The 22,621-nt window shown below is 33.7% G+C and overlaps 1 protein-coding gene and 1 pseudogene across 1 annotated transcript; both read right to left on the reverse strand.

Moving 5' to 3' along the window:
* Positions 1–591: 591 nt before the first annotated feature.
* LOC128237674 (uncharacterized) lies at positions 592–17,643 on the reverse strand (annotated as a pseudogene).
* A 204-nt stretch (positions 17,644–17,847) lies between these two features.
* On the reverse strand, positions 17,848–22,264 carry LOC128237675 (uncharacterized). The gene is made up of 6 exons (XM_052953261.1): positions 21,723–22,264; positions 21,033–21,170; positions 20,651–20,794; positions 20,393–20,530; positions 20,030–20,239; positions 17,848–18,179 (listed from the first exon to the last, which is right to left on the reverse strand). Exons 1-6 carry the CDS (start codon positions 22,262–22,264, stop codon positions 18,056–18,058), a joined length of 1,296 nt encoding a protein of 431 aa, XP_052809221.1. The 3' UTR covers positions 17,848–18,055.
* Between the last annotated feature and the right edge of the window lie 357 nt (positions 22,265–22,621).

The raw sequence follows: 22,621 nt of genomic DNA on the forward strand, positions 1-22,621 counted from the left end.
GATTCTTTTCTTTTAATCAGGCAGAAAAAGCAAAAACAAATTGAAATGTTGATCTATCATTCCATTACTATCGTAAAAGAATTGCACATTCAGTTGAAGTTCGATACATGTCAGAATGACGTCACTTGGGTTGCTAGGCAACTGTAGTTGTTCTTTTTTACTAAAGTGTAGTATTCCAACGGCTTTCGCAGTTTTAAAGTGTTTAATTTTAAAATAAATCAAACAAGATTCACAAGCAATATTCTTTAATTTACAACAAAAGATTGGGACCACAGGTGACAGTCAATATAATATATTACATTTGACACCAAAGTACAAGCATACATCTTAACATGAACGTTATATAATAATCGTGTATGTGGTGTACCTACAATTATTTCGAAGTTAATTTTTCTATCAATATTTTTCATGTAATGCGTGTCTTCAAAAGCATTGTTTAACGACTATGGATCATTCGACAACACATGTATATATGGAATAGTGTAAAAAACAAGAATATTTTTTTTTAGCATAAAACAGATGGAATAACTTAATTGATAAATATTCAAGTGTCTCTTATAAACTGACCACTGCATATTACATGAACGTCTTTTAAGATGCAACCCCCGCGCAAAACTGTTCCCGCTTCTCTTCGGACACGTGTTTGCTGACACTCCGACAGAGATATTCCTTCCTGTTCAAGCTTAGACCAGCCGCTTGAACTGGTTCCGGCCTAGTGTCCACTAAAAACCTGAAGGAGCGGTCCTTAAGGAGGTTGATATGTGTTTCTTCGCCACCCCCTTTTTCCATTACAATCACGATGCCCGGCAGACTGGCTGTGAACCTGAAATGTTGGTATTTCCTAAAAAAGAATTAACTTAATAATAATTGAATAATTTGGTTTGTTATTAGGTAAAACGGGTCTCCATCGAAAATGCAATTCCTGTTATATAATATGGATCTACGGAGAAAACTATTTTAATATATTAAAAATAAATGTACAATACAGTAAACCTAAATCTCACTATTAACGTAACACACACATATTTACCGTATTCCTACAAATGACTTGAAATGCCTGGATAGGAACGATTTCCAATCTCTCCAGATCCACTGCGGGTAGCGCACCGATACGTTGGTCACAGACGACCGGTCAACCACTCCTGCCAGCTCGTCAAGCGTCTCTGTATCATGACGTCTGTATGCCTTCTTCAGAGTCGCAAAGCCACTGTCCACATGGCACCTGGCATGGCCTGCAAAATATTTAATTTATTTCCTGACTTTTAAACTAAAGCAAATGGAGAACTTAACTCGAAATTTCGTATGTATGTTGTTAAGGTTTTGATATGAAATAACGTACCTGGTATTTGCATCAAGAATTCGATCCCTGTCTGCTGCCCGGTCATAACACGCCATAGGAAGTAGCCAATGACGTATATATTTTTATTTTGCCCTGCAACAAGAAAACGTTATGACATGATTTTCATGAAAAAATATTTCTTTATCACAAATGAAATACGATACATAATTATATAAGTTTTTTTATGTTTTAATGTACATAACATAACATGAAGTTATTTTACCAAATAACTAAATTCATTCGAAATTAGCAATGAAAAGTAATACCCGGACAATTGTCGGCATGAATAGTGAACGTTTCGCCCGGGACACAGTGAGACTCGAGCGCAAAGTCGATCATGGATAGTACGGCGTTGGGTCCATGTGTTTCCTTCCCGTCTTTTCCCATGGCTTAATCTTTATCAATTAAGAAATTGAGCTGTTTCCCCGTGCTGATTCTGAATCCGAAGATTTGTACTTTTCGCAGGGAAAGAAAGAATATTGGGCTCATCTGACGACTGTAGTGGGGGAGACTGACGCACTGACTGAAGTCAAACGTGTAATGGTGGAAAGTTTCTTGTTCCATCTGAGCCCTCGCTACACAAACATTATATACCTCCCTTTCCTATAATATAAAAACATGAATGCAAGGTTAATTGATTGCGCAGCAAATGTATAAGTTATGATATTTTGTAATTCTGTAAACATTGCTGTACGGCATATAGCCTGCATATTTCAATATGACAACTTTGTCTATTAAACAATTTACGTGAATAAAAATTCCACCACTTTATATATCAAAAATACCGTGTAGAATAGTTTTCTTACTTGAATAGCTTTTAAACGAGTCATATTGTATGATAGCTGTCAGTCAAACACTTATTGTACAAATGTTAGTGTGTACCTGTTGGGCCTCAATGATATGGGCGCGTAAAGCTCCCGTTGCCTCCATCTTCTCTTCCTCGGTGACGGCGTTGGCGATCTTCTGTCTCATTTTCTCGCATGTTGCGCAGACGTCATCTCTTGGCTTTGCTATTTTAATATGGGGGACGCATGATGACCAGATTGTTTTAAATGCAGACAGTTTCACTTGCCGTACATTCTTCTCCGTGCAAATACTACAATAGTCTTTATGGAGAAGCAGCTTCGTGGCATCGGATGGCAAAAACACTGTTGGCAGGTTGTCACGGCCGCGTGGTGCTGCTGGATACGGGATACCCTTTTCTTCAGCCTGATTCAATATGAATTGCACGACGCGCTGGACATTATCGAAATTAAGTGCGTGCTTCGGACGCCGCCCTGTATTTCCATGCATTCGTGGTCCAGTGCCGGTGTCGTTCATGTGCTTGATAATATTATTTAGCGTTGTCCGCTCCACATCATATAATAACTGGAATGTTTGCCTGCACACAGCACTGCCATTAACGTGGAACTTTGTTCTGGCACGCACCCGCTTTTTGCCTCGTTTCGTTTTTACAGAATCATACTTCTCGGCACTAAGAACGCCCATAAGAAATAGTTCCTTTTCTTCTTTTGATTTCTCCTTACTTTCGAGAACAATGTTATAAGCCTCATCAAGTGTGAAGTTAGACTGACATTGTTTTTTGCATCCGCAGTCTTCCATGAAGCGTTTTGTGTTTAAATAGTCTTGGCAATCTGAATCATATGTACACTCGTCGCTGCTTTCACCACTCTCTGAATTTAGTGATACAACCATTTCACGCATTCTTGTTTGTACAAGTGGCCCTGCCTCTGCGTTATCCGGCGGCTCACATAGATCTTGACCATCTTCTAACTCCTGAGATTCATGTGGTGTTCTCCTAAAGTGCTCCGATAGGATACTTTCAAGCTCCTGGAAAATATTAGTTTTAAACTCGTTCAATTGAGGTTTAATGCTATGAAATTATTATTGAACAAATTTGAACGCACACTTTATAAACTTCTTTGTATTTTGTGCGAAAAAAATACTTACTTATGATTTTGTATCTCTTTCCATTTTTATGAAATTTTGTGCGAAAAAAACTCAATTAAGAAACTTCCGGGGTCGAACACGCAGTGTATGGATTAGTAGTCCAACGCTCTCCTAATTGAGCTAGGCGGGCTTTGTGATATAAAAAATAGACATTATACAAATACTTTTTCCTTTTGTCACATCGTTTTTTTTCACATGATTTTTTTTCATTTCACGTTTCTTATCCTTTTCTCTATCATTTATAATAACTATGCAATGCTTGTAAGTTCGATATAGTTGACTAATATGAACTAAGGCGCTAGCTGCCTCTACGGGCTTGAAGTGTTATTGCCGGAATCGTAGTTCTTTTTATGAAACACATGTTGTACAATACATCGCGGCCGGCATTTTTGGCCTCTCGGGCCATCAAGAACAACTAGCTGTTTTATATAAACAAGTCGCAAACTTTTCAGTACATGTACGTTCTTTCAAATTAAGCACAGAGCCTTAATTTATGAATATTCATATGGCAAGGACGAAAAGGCTTATTTGAATGTGCTTTTCAGCTGTATAATTATTTTTATATCGGGTCTACAGTCCAGTATAGTCCATACTTTCAGTGTGTGTATACCACGTGATAAATTGCGTCATAAATGCTACGTCGGAAGGAAATATTTTGATTTGAAAAAATACTTTAAACAAAGATAACTTTACTATTTCTTCACCATTGTAAATGAAACATAGCGCAGTCTACGCCGATTACGGAGCCCTACCTTCGTTCTTTAACCAAATTTTGATTGCGAGTTTAGTTTCTTAAACACTTCGACAAACCTTTTCACAATATAGCCGTCTGACGGAGCACTGTCAAAACATTATTTTGGAAACAGGTGGTATATACTATCGATGGGCCGATGATCGCCGAAAATCGATTATATCGGCAGACATTCGTAATTTGGCGATCGGCGACCTCATCGTTCCATAATCGAATAATCGAAAAAAAAAGTTTGCTTGAATCCAGTAAATTTCCAACTTTATATAGAGCTACTTACTTAGAGCTAAGGGAAGTAACCGATACTTTGAGTTTTAACAGTACTTTCATTTAGTTTTTCTTTGCGTTCAAATAGCTTTATGATGGCGGACGGCCAGGGGGACATCGATCTAAAAATATTTGATTACCCTGGATATCGGTCGTCCAGGTGCTGGACAAGTGCAAATTATTCCAGCGAAATGGTTAGGGTCATTCAAGCCCCGATTCTTATGAAACTAGGCTTGATCGACCCCAGCTGTGCTCACATATTGAAATGAACGTCAAGATCAATGTAAAAACTGTTTGAAGAATGGAAATGTTTGCCGTCCAACTCCGAAAATACGTGAGAAAAGTTTTGCTTATTTAATTTGCAATTACTCGGTATTTTTAATAGCTAATGCTATCCAAAACCAATGTGTTATGTCTCATTTTTTTCAATTTAATTTTCAAAAACGGTTTAATTAATGCACCAGTCAATTGTAGTCCAAATAATTGTACGTTGACGGATGTTTTTTAGATTATTGATATGGCAAATCCTTCACGTACAAATTGTTTAGTATCAAAAGTGGGTAGTTGTTCCAATCAGGATTACGGGTTAAAGCATATAGCGTCTATAAAATATCATAAAAACAAGAAATATTACCAGATAATGTTATTTTATATTAGTTACGTACACAAAAAAACAAATATCCAACTTATAATTATGAGTTTGACGGCTTTTCTTCATTTCATTCTGTCAAAACATAACGATATATACATGAAGGGCACCTGCAAGGCTTCAGGGCACAGTTTTAAATTGCTCGGAACATTTCGGCCATGGCCGAGTTGTTACTATTGTATAACGAGGTCTATCTCGAAGCTTTGTCGGAGGAGGCCGAGTTATTACCATTGTATCGAGTTGTTCCCCTTCGCATAATTGTTGTCTGTGTCAGTCAACTTTCGTTTTATTGGAAAGGTAAACAACTTGTTTTAATGCATTAAATGCTTGTTTAGTGCAAAATAGCATTTCACGTACATGGTAAAATATGAATATAACTCTTTATGATCAATTTCAACCATAAAATACTTCACTTAAAAACAATTTCAATATTTTTAAAACACCCCCGTTTTTTGCACATTCCTGTTTAGACGTTAGGGATTGGAAGAATCTCGTATAACACGTCTAATATTTTAGACTACAGTCAATTGTAACCAAGCCCCCCCCCCCCCCCCCCCCCCCCTATATTCAATATGCCAGCAATAATACCTGTTTTCTGACTCAAGCATAAGAAATGAAATACACATGAAAACTAAGGTCCTTATTGATATATACATCAGAAAATGATGCTTTTGTGATACTTTCCGATAAATCGGATAATCGATCAATCAATCGATTATGAAAATCCAAGCCGATTGCCCATCACTAGTATATACACACTGTACTTTGCATGGTCTCTTAGTATTTTGATTAGTAATGCACCATTCAATTGTAACCACGGCTCCCCAGGTCCGGGGAATAGTCTAAAATATTAGACGTGTTATACGGGATTCTTCCAATCCCTAACGTCTAAACGGGAATGTGCAAAAAACGGGGGTGTTTTAAAAATATTGAAATTGTTTTAAGTGAAGTATTTTATGGTTGAAATTGATCATAAAGAGTTTTATTCATATTTTACCATGTACGTGAAATGCTATTTTGCACTAAACAAGCATTTAATGCATTAAAACAAGTTGTTTACCTTTCCAATAAAACGAAAGTTGACTGACACAGAAAACAATGATGCGAAGGGGAACAACTCGATACAATCGTTATAACTCTGCCTCCTCCGACAAAGCTTCAAGATAGACCTCGTTATACAATCGTAACAACTCGGCCATGGCCGAAATGTTCCGAGCAATTTAAAACTGTGCCCTGAAGCCTTGCAGGTGCCCTTCATGTATATATCGTTATGTTTTGACAGAATGAAATGAAGAAAAGCCGTCAAACTCATAATTATAAGTTGGATATTTATTTTTTGTGTACGGAACTAATATAAAATAACATTATCTGGTAATATTTCTTGTTTTTATGATATTTTATAGACGCTATATGCTTTAACCCGGAATCCTGATCGGAACAACTACCCACTTTTGATACTAAACAATTTGTACGTGAAGGATTTGCCATATTAAAAATCTAAAAAAAATCTGTCAACGTACAATTATTTGGACTAGTCCGGGGAATAGCGGGGAGGTTGAATTTCGGTCCAGCCAACCCCAACTAAAATCCCTGCCCTGCGGGTCCGAACAGATGGTAAAATCCCCGCAATATGCCCCCGTACCCCAGGGACCCTAGGTAAGGCATATTCCCCGCTATATTTAAAGCGAAGACAAAACCACCGCATTCAACCGGCACTCCGCCACCCGAAAGGTAAAAACACGGCCCATTTTCCTGGGTATCCCCGGTATACACCCGAACCTGGGGGGGGGGGCGTGGTTACAATTGACTGGTGCATAATTAAGACTATAGTATCCATTACATAAAATATGTTGATTTAACTGCAACATTAGTAAAACATTCCTTTGAACAAATACACCCGAAAGGTAAAAACACGGCCCATTTCCCTGGCTATCCCCGGTATTACCCCGGACCTGAGGGGGGGCGTGGTTACAATTGACTGGTGCATAATTAAGACCAAAGTGAAAGAAATCGGCTAAGTAGTGTGAAGGAAATGGTTCCTATTACCAGATGTAAATCCTTATAAGTATTGGTCTTTCACACCTTCCATAAAGCAAGCAGTAAGTATTTCACAGTTTATTTATGAGTCCTTAATTTACATAGATACACTATCTACATACATTTATAAACTAAAGCTATAAAATATGAGATAAATATGCACATGGCCATTGTAAATGAGTAATGTGAAATGCATACAGTTATGTTGCAGTAGACAAATTTTCAATTATTATAAACAAGAACTAGGTATCATATAATTATAATGAGGATAAAACATGAGCATTCAGCTGATACTGAAGACATTTTTTTAAAAAAAGTAAAAGATGGGTATAGATTCTTGTAACAATAACATTCAATACTCCTATTTGAAGATTTAACTTCAACACTATCCATTTCATAAAATATGTTGATTTAACTGCAACATCAGTAAAACATTCCTTTGACCAAATGCATGAGTATAATCCCTGATTAACAGTAAATAAAACAATTATTTTTAATATCACATGTCAAAAGCATTATCACATTTGAAAAAAACTATATTGTTTACACAGAAAAAAATACCAATAAAATAAAAGTTAAGGAAGTTTTTTATAAAAAATATGAATGCAATAAATTGCCCATTGAGGGAAGGGTCAAACATAAGAACATGACTCAACTTTTATTAAAACTTCATTTTTTCAAACCAAAAGATTTAAGGGGTTTACTTCCATTTTCAAAAACTAGTAACTAAATGTAGTATATTTTTTAAAGCACATTTCAATATCTGCAATATATTTCCATCACATAAGTGTTTCGTTTATAGTTTAATTGTAGAATAAGTCTGTAATTAGAAAATAAATATATAAAAAAGTAACAGAAAAAATGCATGATTTTTTTTAATTGAAAATGAAAACAAAAGTGAGCCTTACAAGTTTCAAATGTTTTATCATTTGAATGTGGAGGGCAACATAAGTGAATGAATAAGTTAATGCTAAAATATATTTAAGGCTTATACTAAGAATAACTGATAATCTATTGAAAAAGAATGGATTGAAACATACTACTACATGGTCTTAATTAAGCAGTGTAATGTACATGATTGTCAAGTTTAGAAGTGGTTAATAACTTTCCTGCTTGTACATGAACTAAAGCAAGTACTTTTTGCTTTTGATTGTTTTCCTTTAAAGCATTGATATAAAATAAAGAAAAATCCACTTATTTGAGGATGTCATTTCTGCACACATTTGATTATGGAGGAAAATATCAAAATACAGTAAAAGTTTTGCTGTTTAACTTAAAGCTGCACTCTCACAGATTTACTGTTTTGACAACTTTTTTAAAAAATTTGTCTTGGAATTAGATTTTTTTGTGTGTAAATATCTGCTTACCAGTGATGAAAGACTGCTGAGAAAAGATCAGATCGCAGATTTTCATATTTCCAATCCAAATTTAATGTTTTATGGCTTAAACCGTTACTAACGGTTTATTAAAAATGCATAAAAAATTGTTTTTGGGACGGAAATATGAAAAGCTGTGATCTGATCTTTTGTCAGAAGTCTTTTATCATTGGTTTGCAGATATTTACGCAAAAACTTGTTCGTTCGAAGACAAAAAATAAAAAAGTTGTCAAAACGTTCAATCTGTGAGAGTGCAGCTTTAACATCAGAAATCACAATAAATGAAAAAAAGGTATCACACATGTCAGAAAATAAATTACATAAAAAGCTGTTTAATTTCTGATAAAAATAGGATAGAAACTCTATCCCTAAACTATGACAAAAACAGTGCTATTACTTTGATATAAATAAAGTCTTCTTAAGCATATACGTACAATGTTTTTGTCCTGAGTAATATCCCAAAATATGTCATTATTGGCGCCGCTCTGAAGAGCGCGCCTATTATGGAATGGGAATTTATTTTAGTTAGTGGTAGGAGCGGTTTTTAAGTTGATTGACAGTTGGGTTTTACTGTTATTTTATTATGATTAAAAAATGCAAATGGATGGCGATTGCATGGGTGTTAAAAATGCTATTTGTGGTTGAATAGATTGTCTTCAATTTATCTTCAAAACATTATATTTGAAGAACGACAAATAAGTTTAATAACTGTTCCCGTTTCGTTTACGTTTTCCGATTGGTTAACTGTAATATCATGTGCCGGAAATGTAAATATTCGGAGGAGTTCCGAATGAAATGTAAAATGTGTGGACCGGTAATTATGTGAATGGGAATAATTATGTTTTATGTTGTTTTGTTATGTTTACTGCATTAATGAGGTAAGCTGTTTTTATTTAATTTAATCGATATTGGATTAAATGTTCACCTAACTTTATTTTTTAATGTGTTGAAGGTGACGTTAGTAAAATTGTATTACGATTGCCCCCGAGTTGTTTTATTTTTAGAACACTACACATATCCGGATCTTGCTATTTTTAGAACCAGAAGGTATTTCCCCGCTATTCATAGGTCAATAATGGAATATCTACATCGTAGATTAATAGTTGGAAACTCGGTTTTGTCATGAATATACGTTTAAAATAAGTAAACACTAAAAGTGCACACTGACAGTTGATTACGATACAGTACATCTAACAATTTGAGTCATTACAGTAAAACATGGATTATAAGTGAATTATACGCGTAAGAGAAGATTTTCTGTCGAAAAAACTAATGTCAACAATCGGCATGGAATTGGGATATTCCTACCAAAGGGCTATTCATGTAAGTATCCTTGAGTAGTTGTGTAAGTTTATGTGTTCAAAAATGTTTGTTTTTTAATTTCTTTGGAATTCTTAAATTATTTTTATTTGCTAAACGTTAAGACAGCGTTTTAATATTTCTACATGTACTATAAATAATATACATGTTACATACTTTACATCTACTTATAATGCACCAGTGAATTGTAACCAAAGCCCCACCAGGTCCGAGGAATAGCTGGGACTTTGACTTTCTGTCCAGCCAACCCCGGGTAAAATCCTCGTCCTGCGGGGACGAACTGATGGTCAAATCCTCACCATATGCCCCATACCCCAGGGAGCCTAGGTAAGGCATATTCCCTGCTATATCTGGCTCAAAGACAAAACCACCGTATTCACCCGGCACTGCGAGGCCACCTGAAAGTTAAAAACACAGCCCATTTCCCCGGCATATCCCCAGACCTGGAGTGCCATGGTTACAATTGACTGGTGCATTATGTACATGTTCCATATTTTTAAATGTACTTATGTACATCATTTATGTATATGATATGAGTATGTAATCTTTTATTTGATTGTTTTATCTTAGAAAAATATTAGACTTAAAAATACCCATTATTTGTTTACAAACTGCATATTTTCAAAATAAACCTGTATTAAAAGATGTACATGGTTTCGGGCTGGAAGCCACAACAGCTTGGAAACAAGCGACATTTATTTGCTTGGTGTAGGTCTCGTTGAACGCCATACTGTTGTGAATCATTATCAATTATATGCACACCATCTACACATTTGTGCCTCTTGGCTACAATGGATATTAGTGCAGAATGTATAATTAATACATGTGCATTTGTATTTTACGGTTGTAGTTTCTGTTGGTTGATAATCAGAAGTCTAATTTCTTTCAGGCAGGAAAAGGACTGAATATTACTATTATATGAAGAATTCCAGCCTGCATTAAATACTTTGTTGGATCATTGAGACAGATTTGACATCCATGTCTATCCACATCTGATAGAGATGATGTGAGTATTTCATATAAAACATATTTGAGTTGGTGTTTGTTGTTTTATAAACTCACTGTTTTAAATAATCCAGTGGTTGTGGTGGTGGTGATGGTGGTGGTGATGATGAATTTTATTGATAAATTTAGTAATTTTCTTTATATTATATACATGTATGTATCAGCTTATTGTTGTTGTTTTTAAATAATGTTGAGAAATATTAAACTGTTTATATTTTATTTTGTATATGTATGGCAGTATTATTATCTATACAAATTAGTTAGAAAGCACTTTTTTTCTTTTACAGCACTAACCATTCTAGATGGCTAAAGACCTGTTAAATCAGCATTGACTCAGCATTGAGTAATTTTCATCTGTGCAGACACTACAAGTACAAACGCATGGGAACAAACCAAACTTCAAATGTTGAAGAGTGAAGAATTATTGTGAAAATGTTAGAATACCATTGACTAAATAAAACAAATAGACATCGATTACCAGCAGAGACTGTTTACATGTTATAATATTAAAAAGACATTAGTTGAGAACTTTCACTCTGACATTTTAGGAGGGGCATTACCGCCTACTTAGTGTTCTTGTTTCTTTACATATTTTAATTTAAAAGTACATTCATTGTTTTTAAATCTGAATTCTGAGTTAGTATAATAAGTAAAATTCGTTTATTTGAATGATTACATTTTATGAATAAGTCCAATTGAGCTTTTTACAAGAAAAAAGTTGATTTTTAAGCATTTTATTAGTTATAAAAATGTATAGTTACATGACATTATGTATATTTTCTTCAAAACTGAACGGTAAACTATCATAAATTGTCTTTTGAATTGTTCATTAGACATCATAGAAAATATTTAAATGATTTCAGCAGGTTGTCTTATTATTAACTATTTTTTATGAATTTATAAAACTGCTATATATTTTCAAACATCGAAATACTGCTCTGTTCCGAAGACTCACAAGATCAATCAAAATGATATTTTTTCCATGTGTATCAATAATATGTTCGGTTGAACGTAATTTTTCTGTTAACTGAAGTTTATTTTACCAGAAACTGTTGTGTTTATTTCATAATTTCTGATAATGTGAAAAAAATCAAATAAAGACAAAATATTTTTAATTAACAGTAAAAAATCTTCAAAATTTGGATAAAAGTCCCATAGTGTACCATGATAATAACTATGTTGTCCGTAAAAGCTTTATAAAAGTGTGTATTACTTATACCTTAATTCAGTTCAAGTAATTATGGCCTTTAAGGATTTGTGTTTTCATAATATAGATTTCCTGTTATATTGAGCTTTGTCAATTTGTGTTGATGTTTTGTTTTATGTACAATTACTACTTCTATTTCCTAACTTTTGTCTCATTTGTCAAATTGAATTGTTACATATTTAAGTGAAAAACACACACACTATTTTTAAAGATGCACTCTTACTCCCCAATAAGACTTATGATAATTAATATTATTGTTTTCATTTTTCAAAATGGGTTGATAGATGTCAACAACAATGTTTCTAATGAAGGAGTTCAATTTGCTAATAAGAACGAACTTAAAACATGGTATTTCTGCCTTGTGATACTATAGTAGACCACAGTAAATCTTTTAGCAATCACCAATTGATCATTTAATATTTGTCATGCATTCTGCTATTATAAACATGTTGACAAGCTTGTTATCAGTAAACGATATTTCAGTAATGCATTATTTAGTAAGTAGTTATTGTTTTTTCACTCAATTTTATGTGTGTTATATATACAATTATATGTATTGATTTCAAATAAGAGTTTCACTTTAAAGATGCTCATTTAAAGATAATGAACAGACACACAAAACTAGACACATTTGATACTAATTATACGAATGATTATTGTTTTATATATAGGTGACCTCGGATTTGTTTTGGAGATATTCATAAATGGGTGTTATTCTTTATTGTCTTCAGTTTCTTATACATTTAAGGATTTTTATAATTGCTTTTCTGGTATATATTACAATGTAATTTAATGCAAATGAAAACACACTTTAAACTGGACACATTTGATACTAATGATATAAAAGATTATTGTTTACATGTACTCTGATTTGTTATGAAGATATTCATAAAGGGGTGTTCTTCATGTTATTATACATTTTGGACTTGATTTAGTATTGCTTTTCTGGTATATATTCATTTAATGCACAAATAAATTATTTTAAGTGTTCAGTATCACTTTCACACATTGTTTACTATTATTTTTTTGCATATTTGGCCTATTTATGCTTATATGTGCATTGTTGTATTTCAAACCTTTGTGAAAAATAGAAACAGTATTATTTCCTTCATACATAGTCTGATACATAATCAGTTTGAATGCGTTATTTTTATCATATTTGAAAAAAAAATGCCATTGTCCAATAAGACACATGCTGTTTTTGGGTTAATATCAACTAAAACATCCATTTTCTACTCTTCTTTACTATGTAAATGAAGAAGTTAACATTAGTATTATTAAACGGCTAAAAACAAGGCATGTTATGTTATAAATGCATTTCATCTAGTAAACAATGTTCACTTTTTATATAACAGTTCAATAATTATGTTCATCATCATTTCCTCCCGGGTCTGTTTAAATAAGAAAGGAAAATAACACAACACCTACCCAAACATACAATCATTGACACCCTTATAGTATATACAACATACTCAATTAACACATCTTTGGCCTACCAGTTTAAATTGATGGGATCCAATATTTATTTGAGAGCTGGCTGAAATTTCAAACAGTAAAAACTATCTCAATATGTTTGAAACAGTGAAAGATTGTTTTTATTGTTTATAAATGTCTATAAATCACCACAAAGCATATATAATATTAATAAAAATGTTTTGAATTTTGCTATGCCTATGCTTTACTATATTAGAGCTAGCATTGTAAATGTCTTGTTAATTTTACAAAAACAATATCCCTTTTTAAGTCATTCATATACAGTAGACTGTGTTTTAAGAACAAATTGAGAAGAAAATATTTCTCGACCATATTCTATCTCAAGTCGAAACAGCTGTTAGGAAGAGTGAATTGCGCACTGCATGAAGAAAAATCACTGATCTACAAGCAATTGTTAAAAACTTCTGAAAAATATTGCAAAAACCGCCACTGTTTTTGTGCTGAACTGACCCGTACGAAATTTTCAGCAGGAATCCGGCCAGAATTTGGCAGGAAAGTGGCAGGAATATCGTATTTACGCCCATAATCTGGCAGTAATTTATTTGTGGGCAGGAAAGTTATGTACTTGGACTGGAACTTCATTCATATACGGACGGAAAATATACAATATATTACAAAATTACGGTTGGAAACTGATTCTGGACGTAATATCAAAATTTCTGAAATACTTTTCACTGCTAAAACAGCCTAGTTTTACATGACACACGTAAAGTTCATTTTTCTGGCCGTAAATAGGGACTTCCATTTTTTTCTTAATTACTTTTATATTTAATTTGTCTTTATTTTTATTATTAATATTATTAGTAATATGTACTATTTATTTATTATCATTATTTATTAGTATTATTATTATTATTAGATTTTCATTTCATAAGGCGTAAAAAAAAAAAATTGTGTGTTTCCGGTTACCCGGCCGTGTCTGTTCCGCGCCCGCCGACCGTAATTTTTTTATCCTACCCAAATATTCCTCAATGTCGTCAGACGCTTTAAACGTGTTTTTTATTCATCCCGGAAAAATCGATAGAGCGTCTGAGCGCACTGAGTAGGAGTAAGCAGGCGACAGATAATGGCGTCTGCCGATTAACTCAGCGTCTCATCTGTATGCAATCTGTTTGAAATTCAGAGTGTGTATTTTATCTCTGCTAGTGACTCGAATATAAAATTAAATGTTTCGCTTTTAATGATAATAATTCCGATATAACGATGATAATTTTGAGGTATGTCAATATGGTTATAAGCGGAGTTAACTGAGTTCCCGCTGGCGATCGCCATTGTCGCCATTTGCGACAAAATCGCAAAAGTGGCGACAACTTTTCAAATTTGGCGAATTTATGGCGACGATTTTTTTCTAAAATATTTTCTTAAAATGACGTAAGTGGTGACCATGCGGCCTGCATGATAATCGATTCTGTCACTGTCATAAATCAAGCGCATCTGCTGGTGCGACAACAAAAATTAATCCGATAATTAGGGCAAGCAGTCACGGCCCAGTCAACACCTCGCTAATTATTGCAGAATTTTATTGCTTTCACGGATAAACAATGACATCCTTTAACTGTTATGTCTCTTATTAGCAAACAATTTTAATATTTAGCTCAACAGCCTTGTTGTTGCGTAATTATCGTGTTAGTTTTAAATATGCAAATCATAGAATTTTATGTTGTCGGAAAGTCACGTGATATGCAAATTTCGTAATGACGTTTACGCGCTAAAAATAGACTTGCTTTCGGTTTTGTCGCAATTTGTAATATTGCTATAAATGCAGCATTCTAAGAGTTCAAAAAGTGTCAAAAAGATTAACAGAAATCAAATAAATAGGATTAAACCCCATTTGATAAGGCTTCTAATATGTTGGCTGGAGTAAAGAGTAGGTAGACAAATTTCTATTAGGAAAGTTATGGCCCTAGTTTGACAATGTATATTTCTTTGAGTTTCCATTTATTTTGCAGAAAGCTGCATTGTTTTTTAAATGTATGAAAGCAACACATACCCTTTTTGTTTGAATTAATAACATATACTTGTGTTGGAATTGTGAAGTGTGAAATACTGTGCACAGCCTTATCAAGTAACTGGAGTTAGGGCTAATTATATCTTTGACAAAGCTGAATGAAAGCTAAATGTATATTTTACTGACTCTACATTTAATCCTTTAATAATAATATTTAACATTAAAAACACAATACAAACTATTCATAATTGGCATTTGATTTTTTCCCATAAAATTCCAATTAATTATTATGAATGTTTTGTATTTAATAATATGGGAAATGGAGCATTTGCTCCTCAGGAGCAAATGCTCAGTTTTCGATAATATTTGCAAGAGTGATCAAAATTAGAATACAATGCATTTTTTTTTAAATGTAGCATACATGGAGTCAAGGGTTAATGGATAAAATAAGCCTTTCTGATTTCACAGTGTTGGTTTATTGATAGTAATAAAGAAACAAAGAAATAAAAATACAAGTTGTTTGTTTTTAATATTGATCTTTTAGCAAGAAAAATGACAGGATAATAGTACTAATTTGGTGTTTCCACAGACGTCCTAACAGAAACTGACAAACATAAACATGTGCAGCATCTTGTTTCCTTTGGTTTGCTGTAATTGGTTGTATGGGTCTTCATTTAAATATTGTACATGTATGGTCCTGAAAGTGCACCAATTAAATTATTATAATGTTATAAAATATTCAAAACATCGAAAAATGGCATCTTTAATGGCATCATATAGTAGTTGTCAAAGATACCAAATATGTGACGGTATTAAAAAAAAAAAAAAAAAAAAAAGCCTGCCTACCGTCCCTATTTTTAAGAAAGCACAAAAAGATAAACATACATTCTAACATATTAATGTCAATTGTTCTTCCTTGTAACAGTTACACACTATACACTTTTCTAAAGCAAAACATGAACATAAATAATTAAGTTTTGTATTAAAACACTTATATCAAAATGTATCTTAAATTATATGTCATTCATTTTATCCTGTTTGTTACATAATTATGAGTCTTTTAAAAAGTTATGCTATATAGATAAGTAAAATAATGCTATTCCCCTCACTGTGAGTTCATAACACATGGTATTTCAGATTGTATTTGTATAGAAAACATGGTCATAACCTTACATTTGTATCTGGAAAAGGCAATGTTTAAATTGAGTGTATCATAAAGCCATATAAATGTACATGCATGATACATTGAATAATAAAAATTAAAGTATATAGCTTAAACTTAAAAAAACTGTCAACTTAAGAAACTGTAAGTGACAAGTCTGACTGTAAAACTGTGTGTTTTAATTATGTTTTTCTTTATATGTATGGCTGGTTCCACACTAGTAGTCAATAAAGTGGGACATTGATGTTAAAATCTAAAGTTATGAGAATAAGACATTTTTTACATTCATCAGGTGGCAAAATTACCAGTCTTTCTTAAAATTGTCATTGTGAGATAACTTATGGTACTTGGAGAAAGATTCACTCCATTATTTGTACTACGTACTAAATTGTAACGCTTGTTACATAGTGTCCCGATTTCAATAACCTAATTATCAAAAAAGCTAGATTTTATTATTTTCTATATGGGAATAATAGCAAAGTACCATGTTATCATGCTGTTGGAATCTTAAAAGAAGGCATTTGCTATATATTTCATCAATAGATACCTATGTTCATATCTTGACTCGCAGACTGTTGTTACCAGTATTAATTATCTTTAAAAACTTGGCATTTCTAAAGTAATCAAAGATAGAAAAAACCCATATTGAGTCCATATTTCAAGTAAGTTTTCATAAGTGGAATATTTCATATGCTTCAGTGCAACAGTATAATTTTTTCAAGATACTTAAAAAACTGTAACTCTTGTTACAGTGGACACTTTGTAACGCATGTTACACGGTGTCCAAATGCGAATTTCTGAATTTTCAAGTTCCAGTGCTTATGTTCTGAACTAAAAATAAAGTAAAGGTTCTTATGCCTGATACATGACTGTATATGTCCAATACGACAGCCATGAGCTATCATTATAACACCAATACTAATAAAAAAGGACACCGTGTAACAAGAGTTACAAAATAGCAATGATAATCTGCAATTATTGCAATCAATTTAGTGGTACTGTGCTAGCTTTGTTGTAGATTTCTGTTACTGTTTGTATGTATAATATGCCTTAACCCACCATGCACTCTACTGTATGCTTAGTCATCACTCATCTTTATGCTGTACACAATGCCTTAACCCACCTTGTACTCCACTTGCATGTTTTCATTTTGTGTAGTTGTAGACCAATGTATTCATGTAGTAAATCATATTTATAGTGTGTTTGTTTTAACTTTTTATTGCAATACATATATGTATAACATCCAAGAGAGTGCAAGACAGTCCCAAGTCTGTATAACAAGTGTGAGGGAGGCATGTCTTTTGATATTTATTAAAAATAAAACTTAAAAGCTCTGTTCATTTTTTATTGAGTGAGTTCTGCAACATTTGTAAGTAATATATTATCCACAGTGGGATTCGAAACCACAAGATATTGTTTCTACAAATTATCTACTTTCAAAACAGGAGTGTTGAACACCACACAGAGACGGACGGTTCATTATTTAAATTGTCAGAATTTATAATATATTCTGGAACCACACATTGACAACAATGGTTCTTCAACACGTTTAACTATGTCCTCCCAACATGCAAAAAAAGGTTTATCTTCCATTGTCCATAACTGTCGCTTAGCTCTTCTGTAGAATTGCAACCACAATCCATGGATGCTGTCAAGCTCATCAGGGCTTTGAACCACCTGTAATATAATATAATCATCAAAAATAATGGTCTGTTTAAAAAATATGATTAAACAACATAATTATGATAGGATAATTAACTGTTCAATTCTCAAAATATCTCACTCACATATGGGCTGTTCTCTGACAAAAGGGGTCTTAATGACATTTGTCAGAGAACAGCCCATATCTAAACAAACATGGCTCACTGTGCTAATGGGGTTGGTTTTCACATGTTCATTCAAAATTCTTTTATAAATATACATGTTACAGATTGTTTAAAATTAAAACAAACGAACGATTGACCCTTATCACATCACCAAAATTGTCATCTGCTTCATGTTTTGTCACCTGTTGTTCAGAGTCTTCAAAATATTCTTTAATTCTGGTTGCACTACAAAAAGTCTGAATGGCAAATATGTTGGATCTCGGGGTAAGATGCCGAGTTACTCAGCATCTGACCTGGATTCAAGCTGTTTGCAAAAGTAGCCAAACCGCTTTTGGGGTGTTAAAGGTAAACTCTTTTAGCGGTTGGCCATATTTAGACTTGACAGCTTTATTAGCAAAAGGGAAAATTTCAATATTTGGTTGTTTTGCTTTTCTTATCACAATAGTTTTGAAAACTAAATGAGTTTACAGAGGTGCCAGAAGGTGACTGAATGAGTAAACAAACAATAATCTCAGAAAATATAAAGAAACAAATTAAATCACATAAACGTAAAATAAATACGATATTACATGATATTACAATTCATTAAACGAGTTTTCTAAAATTGATAAAAACGAGCCTTGGCCATATTGAATGACCACAAATGTTATATTCTATTTATAATATAAATTCCATTCCGACAATAATTAGCGCTTAACACGTATAACATACCTTTATAGTGCGGTCATTTTAAAGCTATTTATGATAACGTTAATTAGTATAATTATATCACTAGTGATATATCGAAAATATATAATGACGTTATATCACGCTGGCGACGTCATTTATGATATAAAAAATATAAGTTAACAACTTAAGGTAGTGCAATCAAGGTCAAATTTTCTGCTAAAACTGTATTTTAAATTATTTCCAATATTAAAATACATTTTAAATTTTTGCTAGTTTTTTTAGTTTAACAAGTAATGTATTTATAACTGTTGCAAGATAAACTAAACTCCTGATTATTACTTACAACTGCATAAAAAGTTTCTGAACCATTTCTGGTTAAAACATTAGTTCCTATTGGGTACCTGCATATACAAGAAAGTGACAAAATATAAGACAAGAATGAAAAGTGACAACCTTCACACACTTCATCTTCAGATTTAACCTATTTTTCTGGATTCTGACGAGATGATATGTGATGAGATTTTCAAATAAGGCTAGAATTTAAATTTAACTGTTCTAGACATTCATCACTTGATCCTGTGTTAGTGTAGACCTAATATCCAGGGACACCTGTAAGTTACAGACAGCCAAGTCTCCAACCAATCCTGATAATGTCATATTGCTTTCTTTGTGAACTTCTGCAACTGACAGATGTCTTCTGGATGGGGGGATCATATGGCCACTGGAAGTGGGGTCCAAATTCTCACTGGATAAAGGGTCCATCTTGACAATGGATGGCAGGTCTGCCTGGCTATTGGATGGAGGACATGTCTTGCCAACCGGTGGAGTGTCTCTCTCATCAGTCTGGGCACCGGTTGTGGGATCCAACATGGGACAAAAAAACATTCAAAGCCAAAAACTTACATTTGAATCTAGATCTATAGATATGCAAGGTCTGTCCAGAAAATATCTGGACACAATTTGTATGACTCTTTTTTAAATTAAAATGGCTAACCATAGTTTTAAACTAGTAATTAATAATTTGTTTATTACCTCTTGTGTGTCTCGCAACTGTATGGTGAGTCCAACTTGCCACTAGACAGGGGGACTACCTTCCCTCTGGATGGGGGGACCATATGGTCACTGGAAGCGGGGTCCAAATGGATATTGGATGGAGGACATGTCTTGCCAACTGGTGGAGTGTATCTCCCATCAGTGGGTAAGGGCTCAGTCTGGGCTCCGGTTGTGAAATCCAACATAGTACTGAAAAACATTTTAAGCCAAAAACTTACATTTGAATCTAGATAGATATATGCAAGGTCTGTCCGGAAAATATATGGACAAAAATTGTACGACTCTATTAACTTATAATTGCTAAAGGTAGCGTTAAACTAGTAATTTATATATTGTTATTACCTCTTTTGTGTCTCGCAACTTGACTGGGGATGTGCTTCATCAATAGATCGGGGTTCTACCTTGCCAGTGGATTGTGGTCCAGTTTGGCCACTGGGTGGGAGATCTGTGTTATCATTTCGTGCAGGGTTCTTCATGGGACTACAATATTTAAGGCATAAATTTACAATTTCATCTAGATTGATGTGTGGTTTTTTTGTAAATACAATGTTTATATGTATATATATTTGCTAACTATTTATACAATTAAATTGTTATTACCTCTTCTTGGTCTGGCCTTTGAATGGTAGTTTCATTTCATCACTAGATGTTGGGTATTCTTTGTCACAGTGTGATAGGGCTCCAATCCTGCCAATGTGTGTAGAGTGCAGCGTCTTGCCACTTGGTGAGGTGCCATTCAGAGGCCTGGAATATTTTATTTAAAATATGAATTTTAAAGGCTAATACAGATAATGGTAAGCAGAGTTTCAAATGGTAAGTGATGGTATATTAATTAGGATTACAGTGGATTTCTGTGCATGCAGTCTTTATTTCTAATTTTAAACTTAACTTTTTACATCAAAATTGGTGAAAAGATGGTCTGAGTGACAAATCTAGCAAACAAAGCAGACTCTGGTGGAACATTTCATTTGCACATTTGTACCTTTTGAAATCCTCTAGCTGTGAATGGTCTGGATTAGACAGTGTAGCAGATGATAGCTTGGGTTTGGCATCTGGATACAGCTCCGGTTTAGCTACATGTAGCTCAGGTTTGGCATCAGCTAGCAGCTCTGGTTCTGCACTGGAATAAAATGAAAAAAGTGTCAAACATGTATTTATTCTGTCGGATCCCTGATCATTTACTTCATGAATATTCAGAATATAGGAATTCGTGGCCAAGTGATTATTAATTAATTGATTTTTTTAATTACAGTGGCACAAACTTATAATGTACAAGGCTATAATCACGTTTTGGTTGCAATGGAGAAAATATCATCTTAAATCACACTTTATAATGTAAATGACTCATATTTTACTACTAAGTACTTCTATAGCATATTCAGATCTATAGGCTAGCAGAGTAGGTTAAATGAACTCACTCAATGCAATCAACACTTAATCAATGAATTTCAATACATAAAAAGTGTTGTTTTTTATCAGAATCTAAACTTGCATTACTGACACATTACTGATACATTACCATCAGCAATGTTAATGAAGTAAGAAGAATTTTAAGTGCTATTGGGGTGGCTGTTTGTTGTGTCCTGCACCTGTGACCTTCTTTTCTACTTTTCAACAACATTAGCAAGCCTTTTGTTTCAATTTTTTCTAAACTGTTAATCAATGAACTTACTGCAGTACAGATTGAACAATGTGATCAATCAGGCTGTCATCTAAAGATATGCTTGCATAGTCATCATCAACATCATCAATGTCAAATAAAAGCTCTGAATCCCCAGTCTGAGGCATAAGTGGCACAAAATGGTTTGGTATCCAATTATGCCCATCAGGATGAAGGTCTTCACGTGTAGAAGCCCACATGATCAGGATTTCCGACTGATATGTCCTAAACACCCGTGGCATGATTGTCCTGTGTAACAATAACTTTGGCAACCTGTCTCCAAGATCAGGGTAAACTGACAAAATTTTCACCCCAGCAACTGATGCACTGCAAAACAATTGCCAAATTCCCATGTACGAACCATCTTTAACAACTGACATAGCTTCTGCCTCAAAGATTCTACGAGCAACAGATCGTGTTATCTTGTCACCTGGGGTATACTCATCTGAAAACATTGTGTAGCTCTTCAATAAGCTGCGTGCTTCATTCTGTGGCAACACAATTCCTTTGTTCAGATATTCATTGTCTGTGTAAACGTCACAATTAGTACACATTTCTACTACAATGCGGACTCGCATTTCAACGTGCGCATCTTCATGGCCAAAGCAAGCAACCCTAATGATCTTGGCAGGCAATTTCCATCTGCATAAACTCTAACTGGAAGTCTTCTGCAGAAATCTTGGGGAAGTTTCTGTTTCGGGAGAATGTTGTATGCGAATCGATCGGCTGCAAGTTGATGATCCACTATGTTGATGCTGTCATCTGTTTCAATCTTATATTCTTCATAGTTTGGGTCATTAAGAAGTATTTTGCATTTGTCTTGTAGCTCTTCAAATGTATCAAAGGACTGCAGATCGACCAACGCTTTCCTGAAATATTCTGATCTGGTCATCTCATTTACCTCAATATTC

Source organism: Mya arenaria, chromosome 6, assembly GCF_026914265.1.
Source record: "Mya arenaria isolate MELC-2E11 chromosome 6, ASM2691426v1".
NCBI classification, from domain to species: Eukaryota; Metazoa; Mollusca; class Bivalvia; order Myida; family Myidae; genus Mya; species Mya arenaria.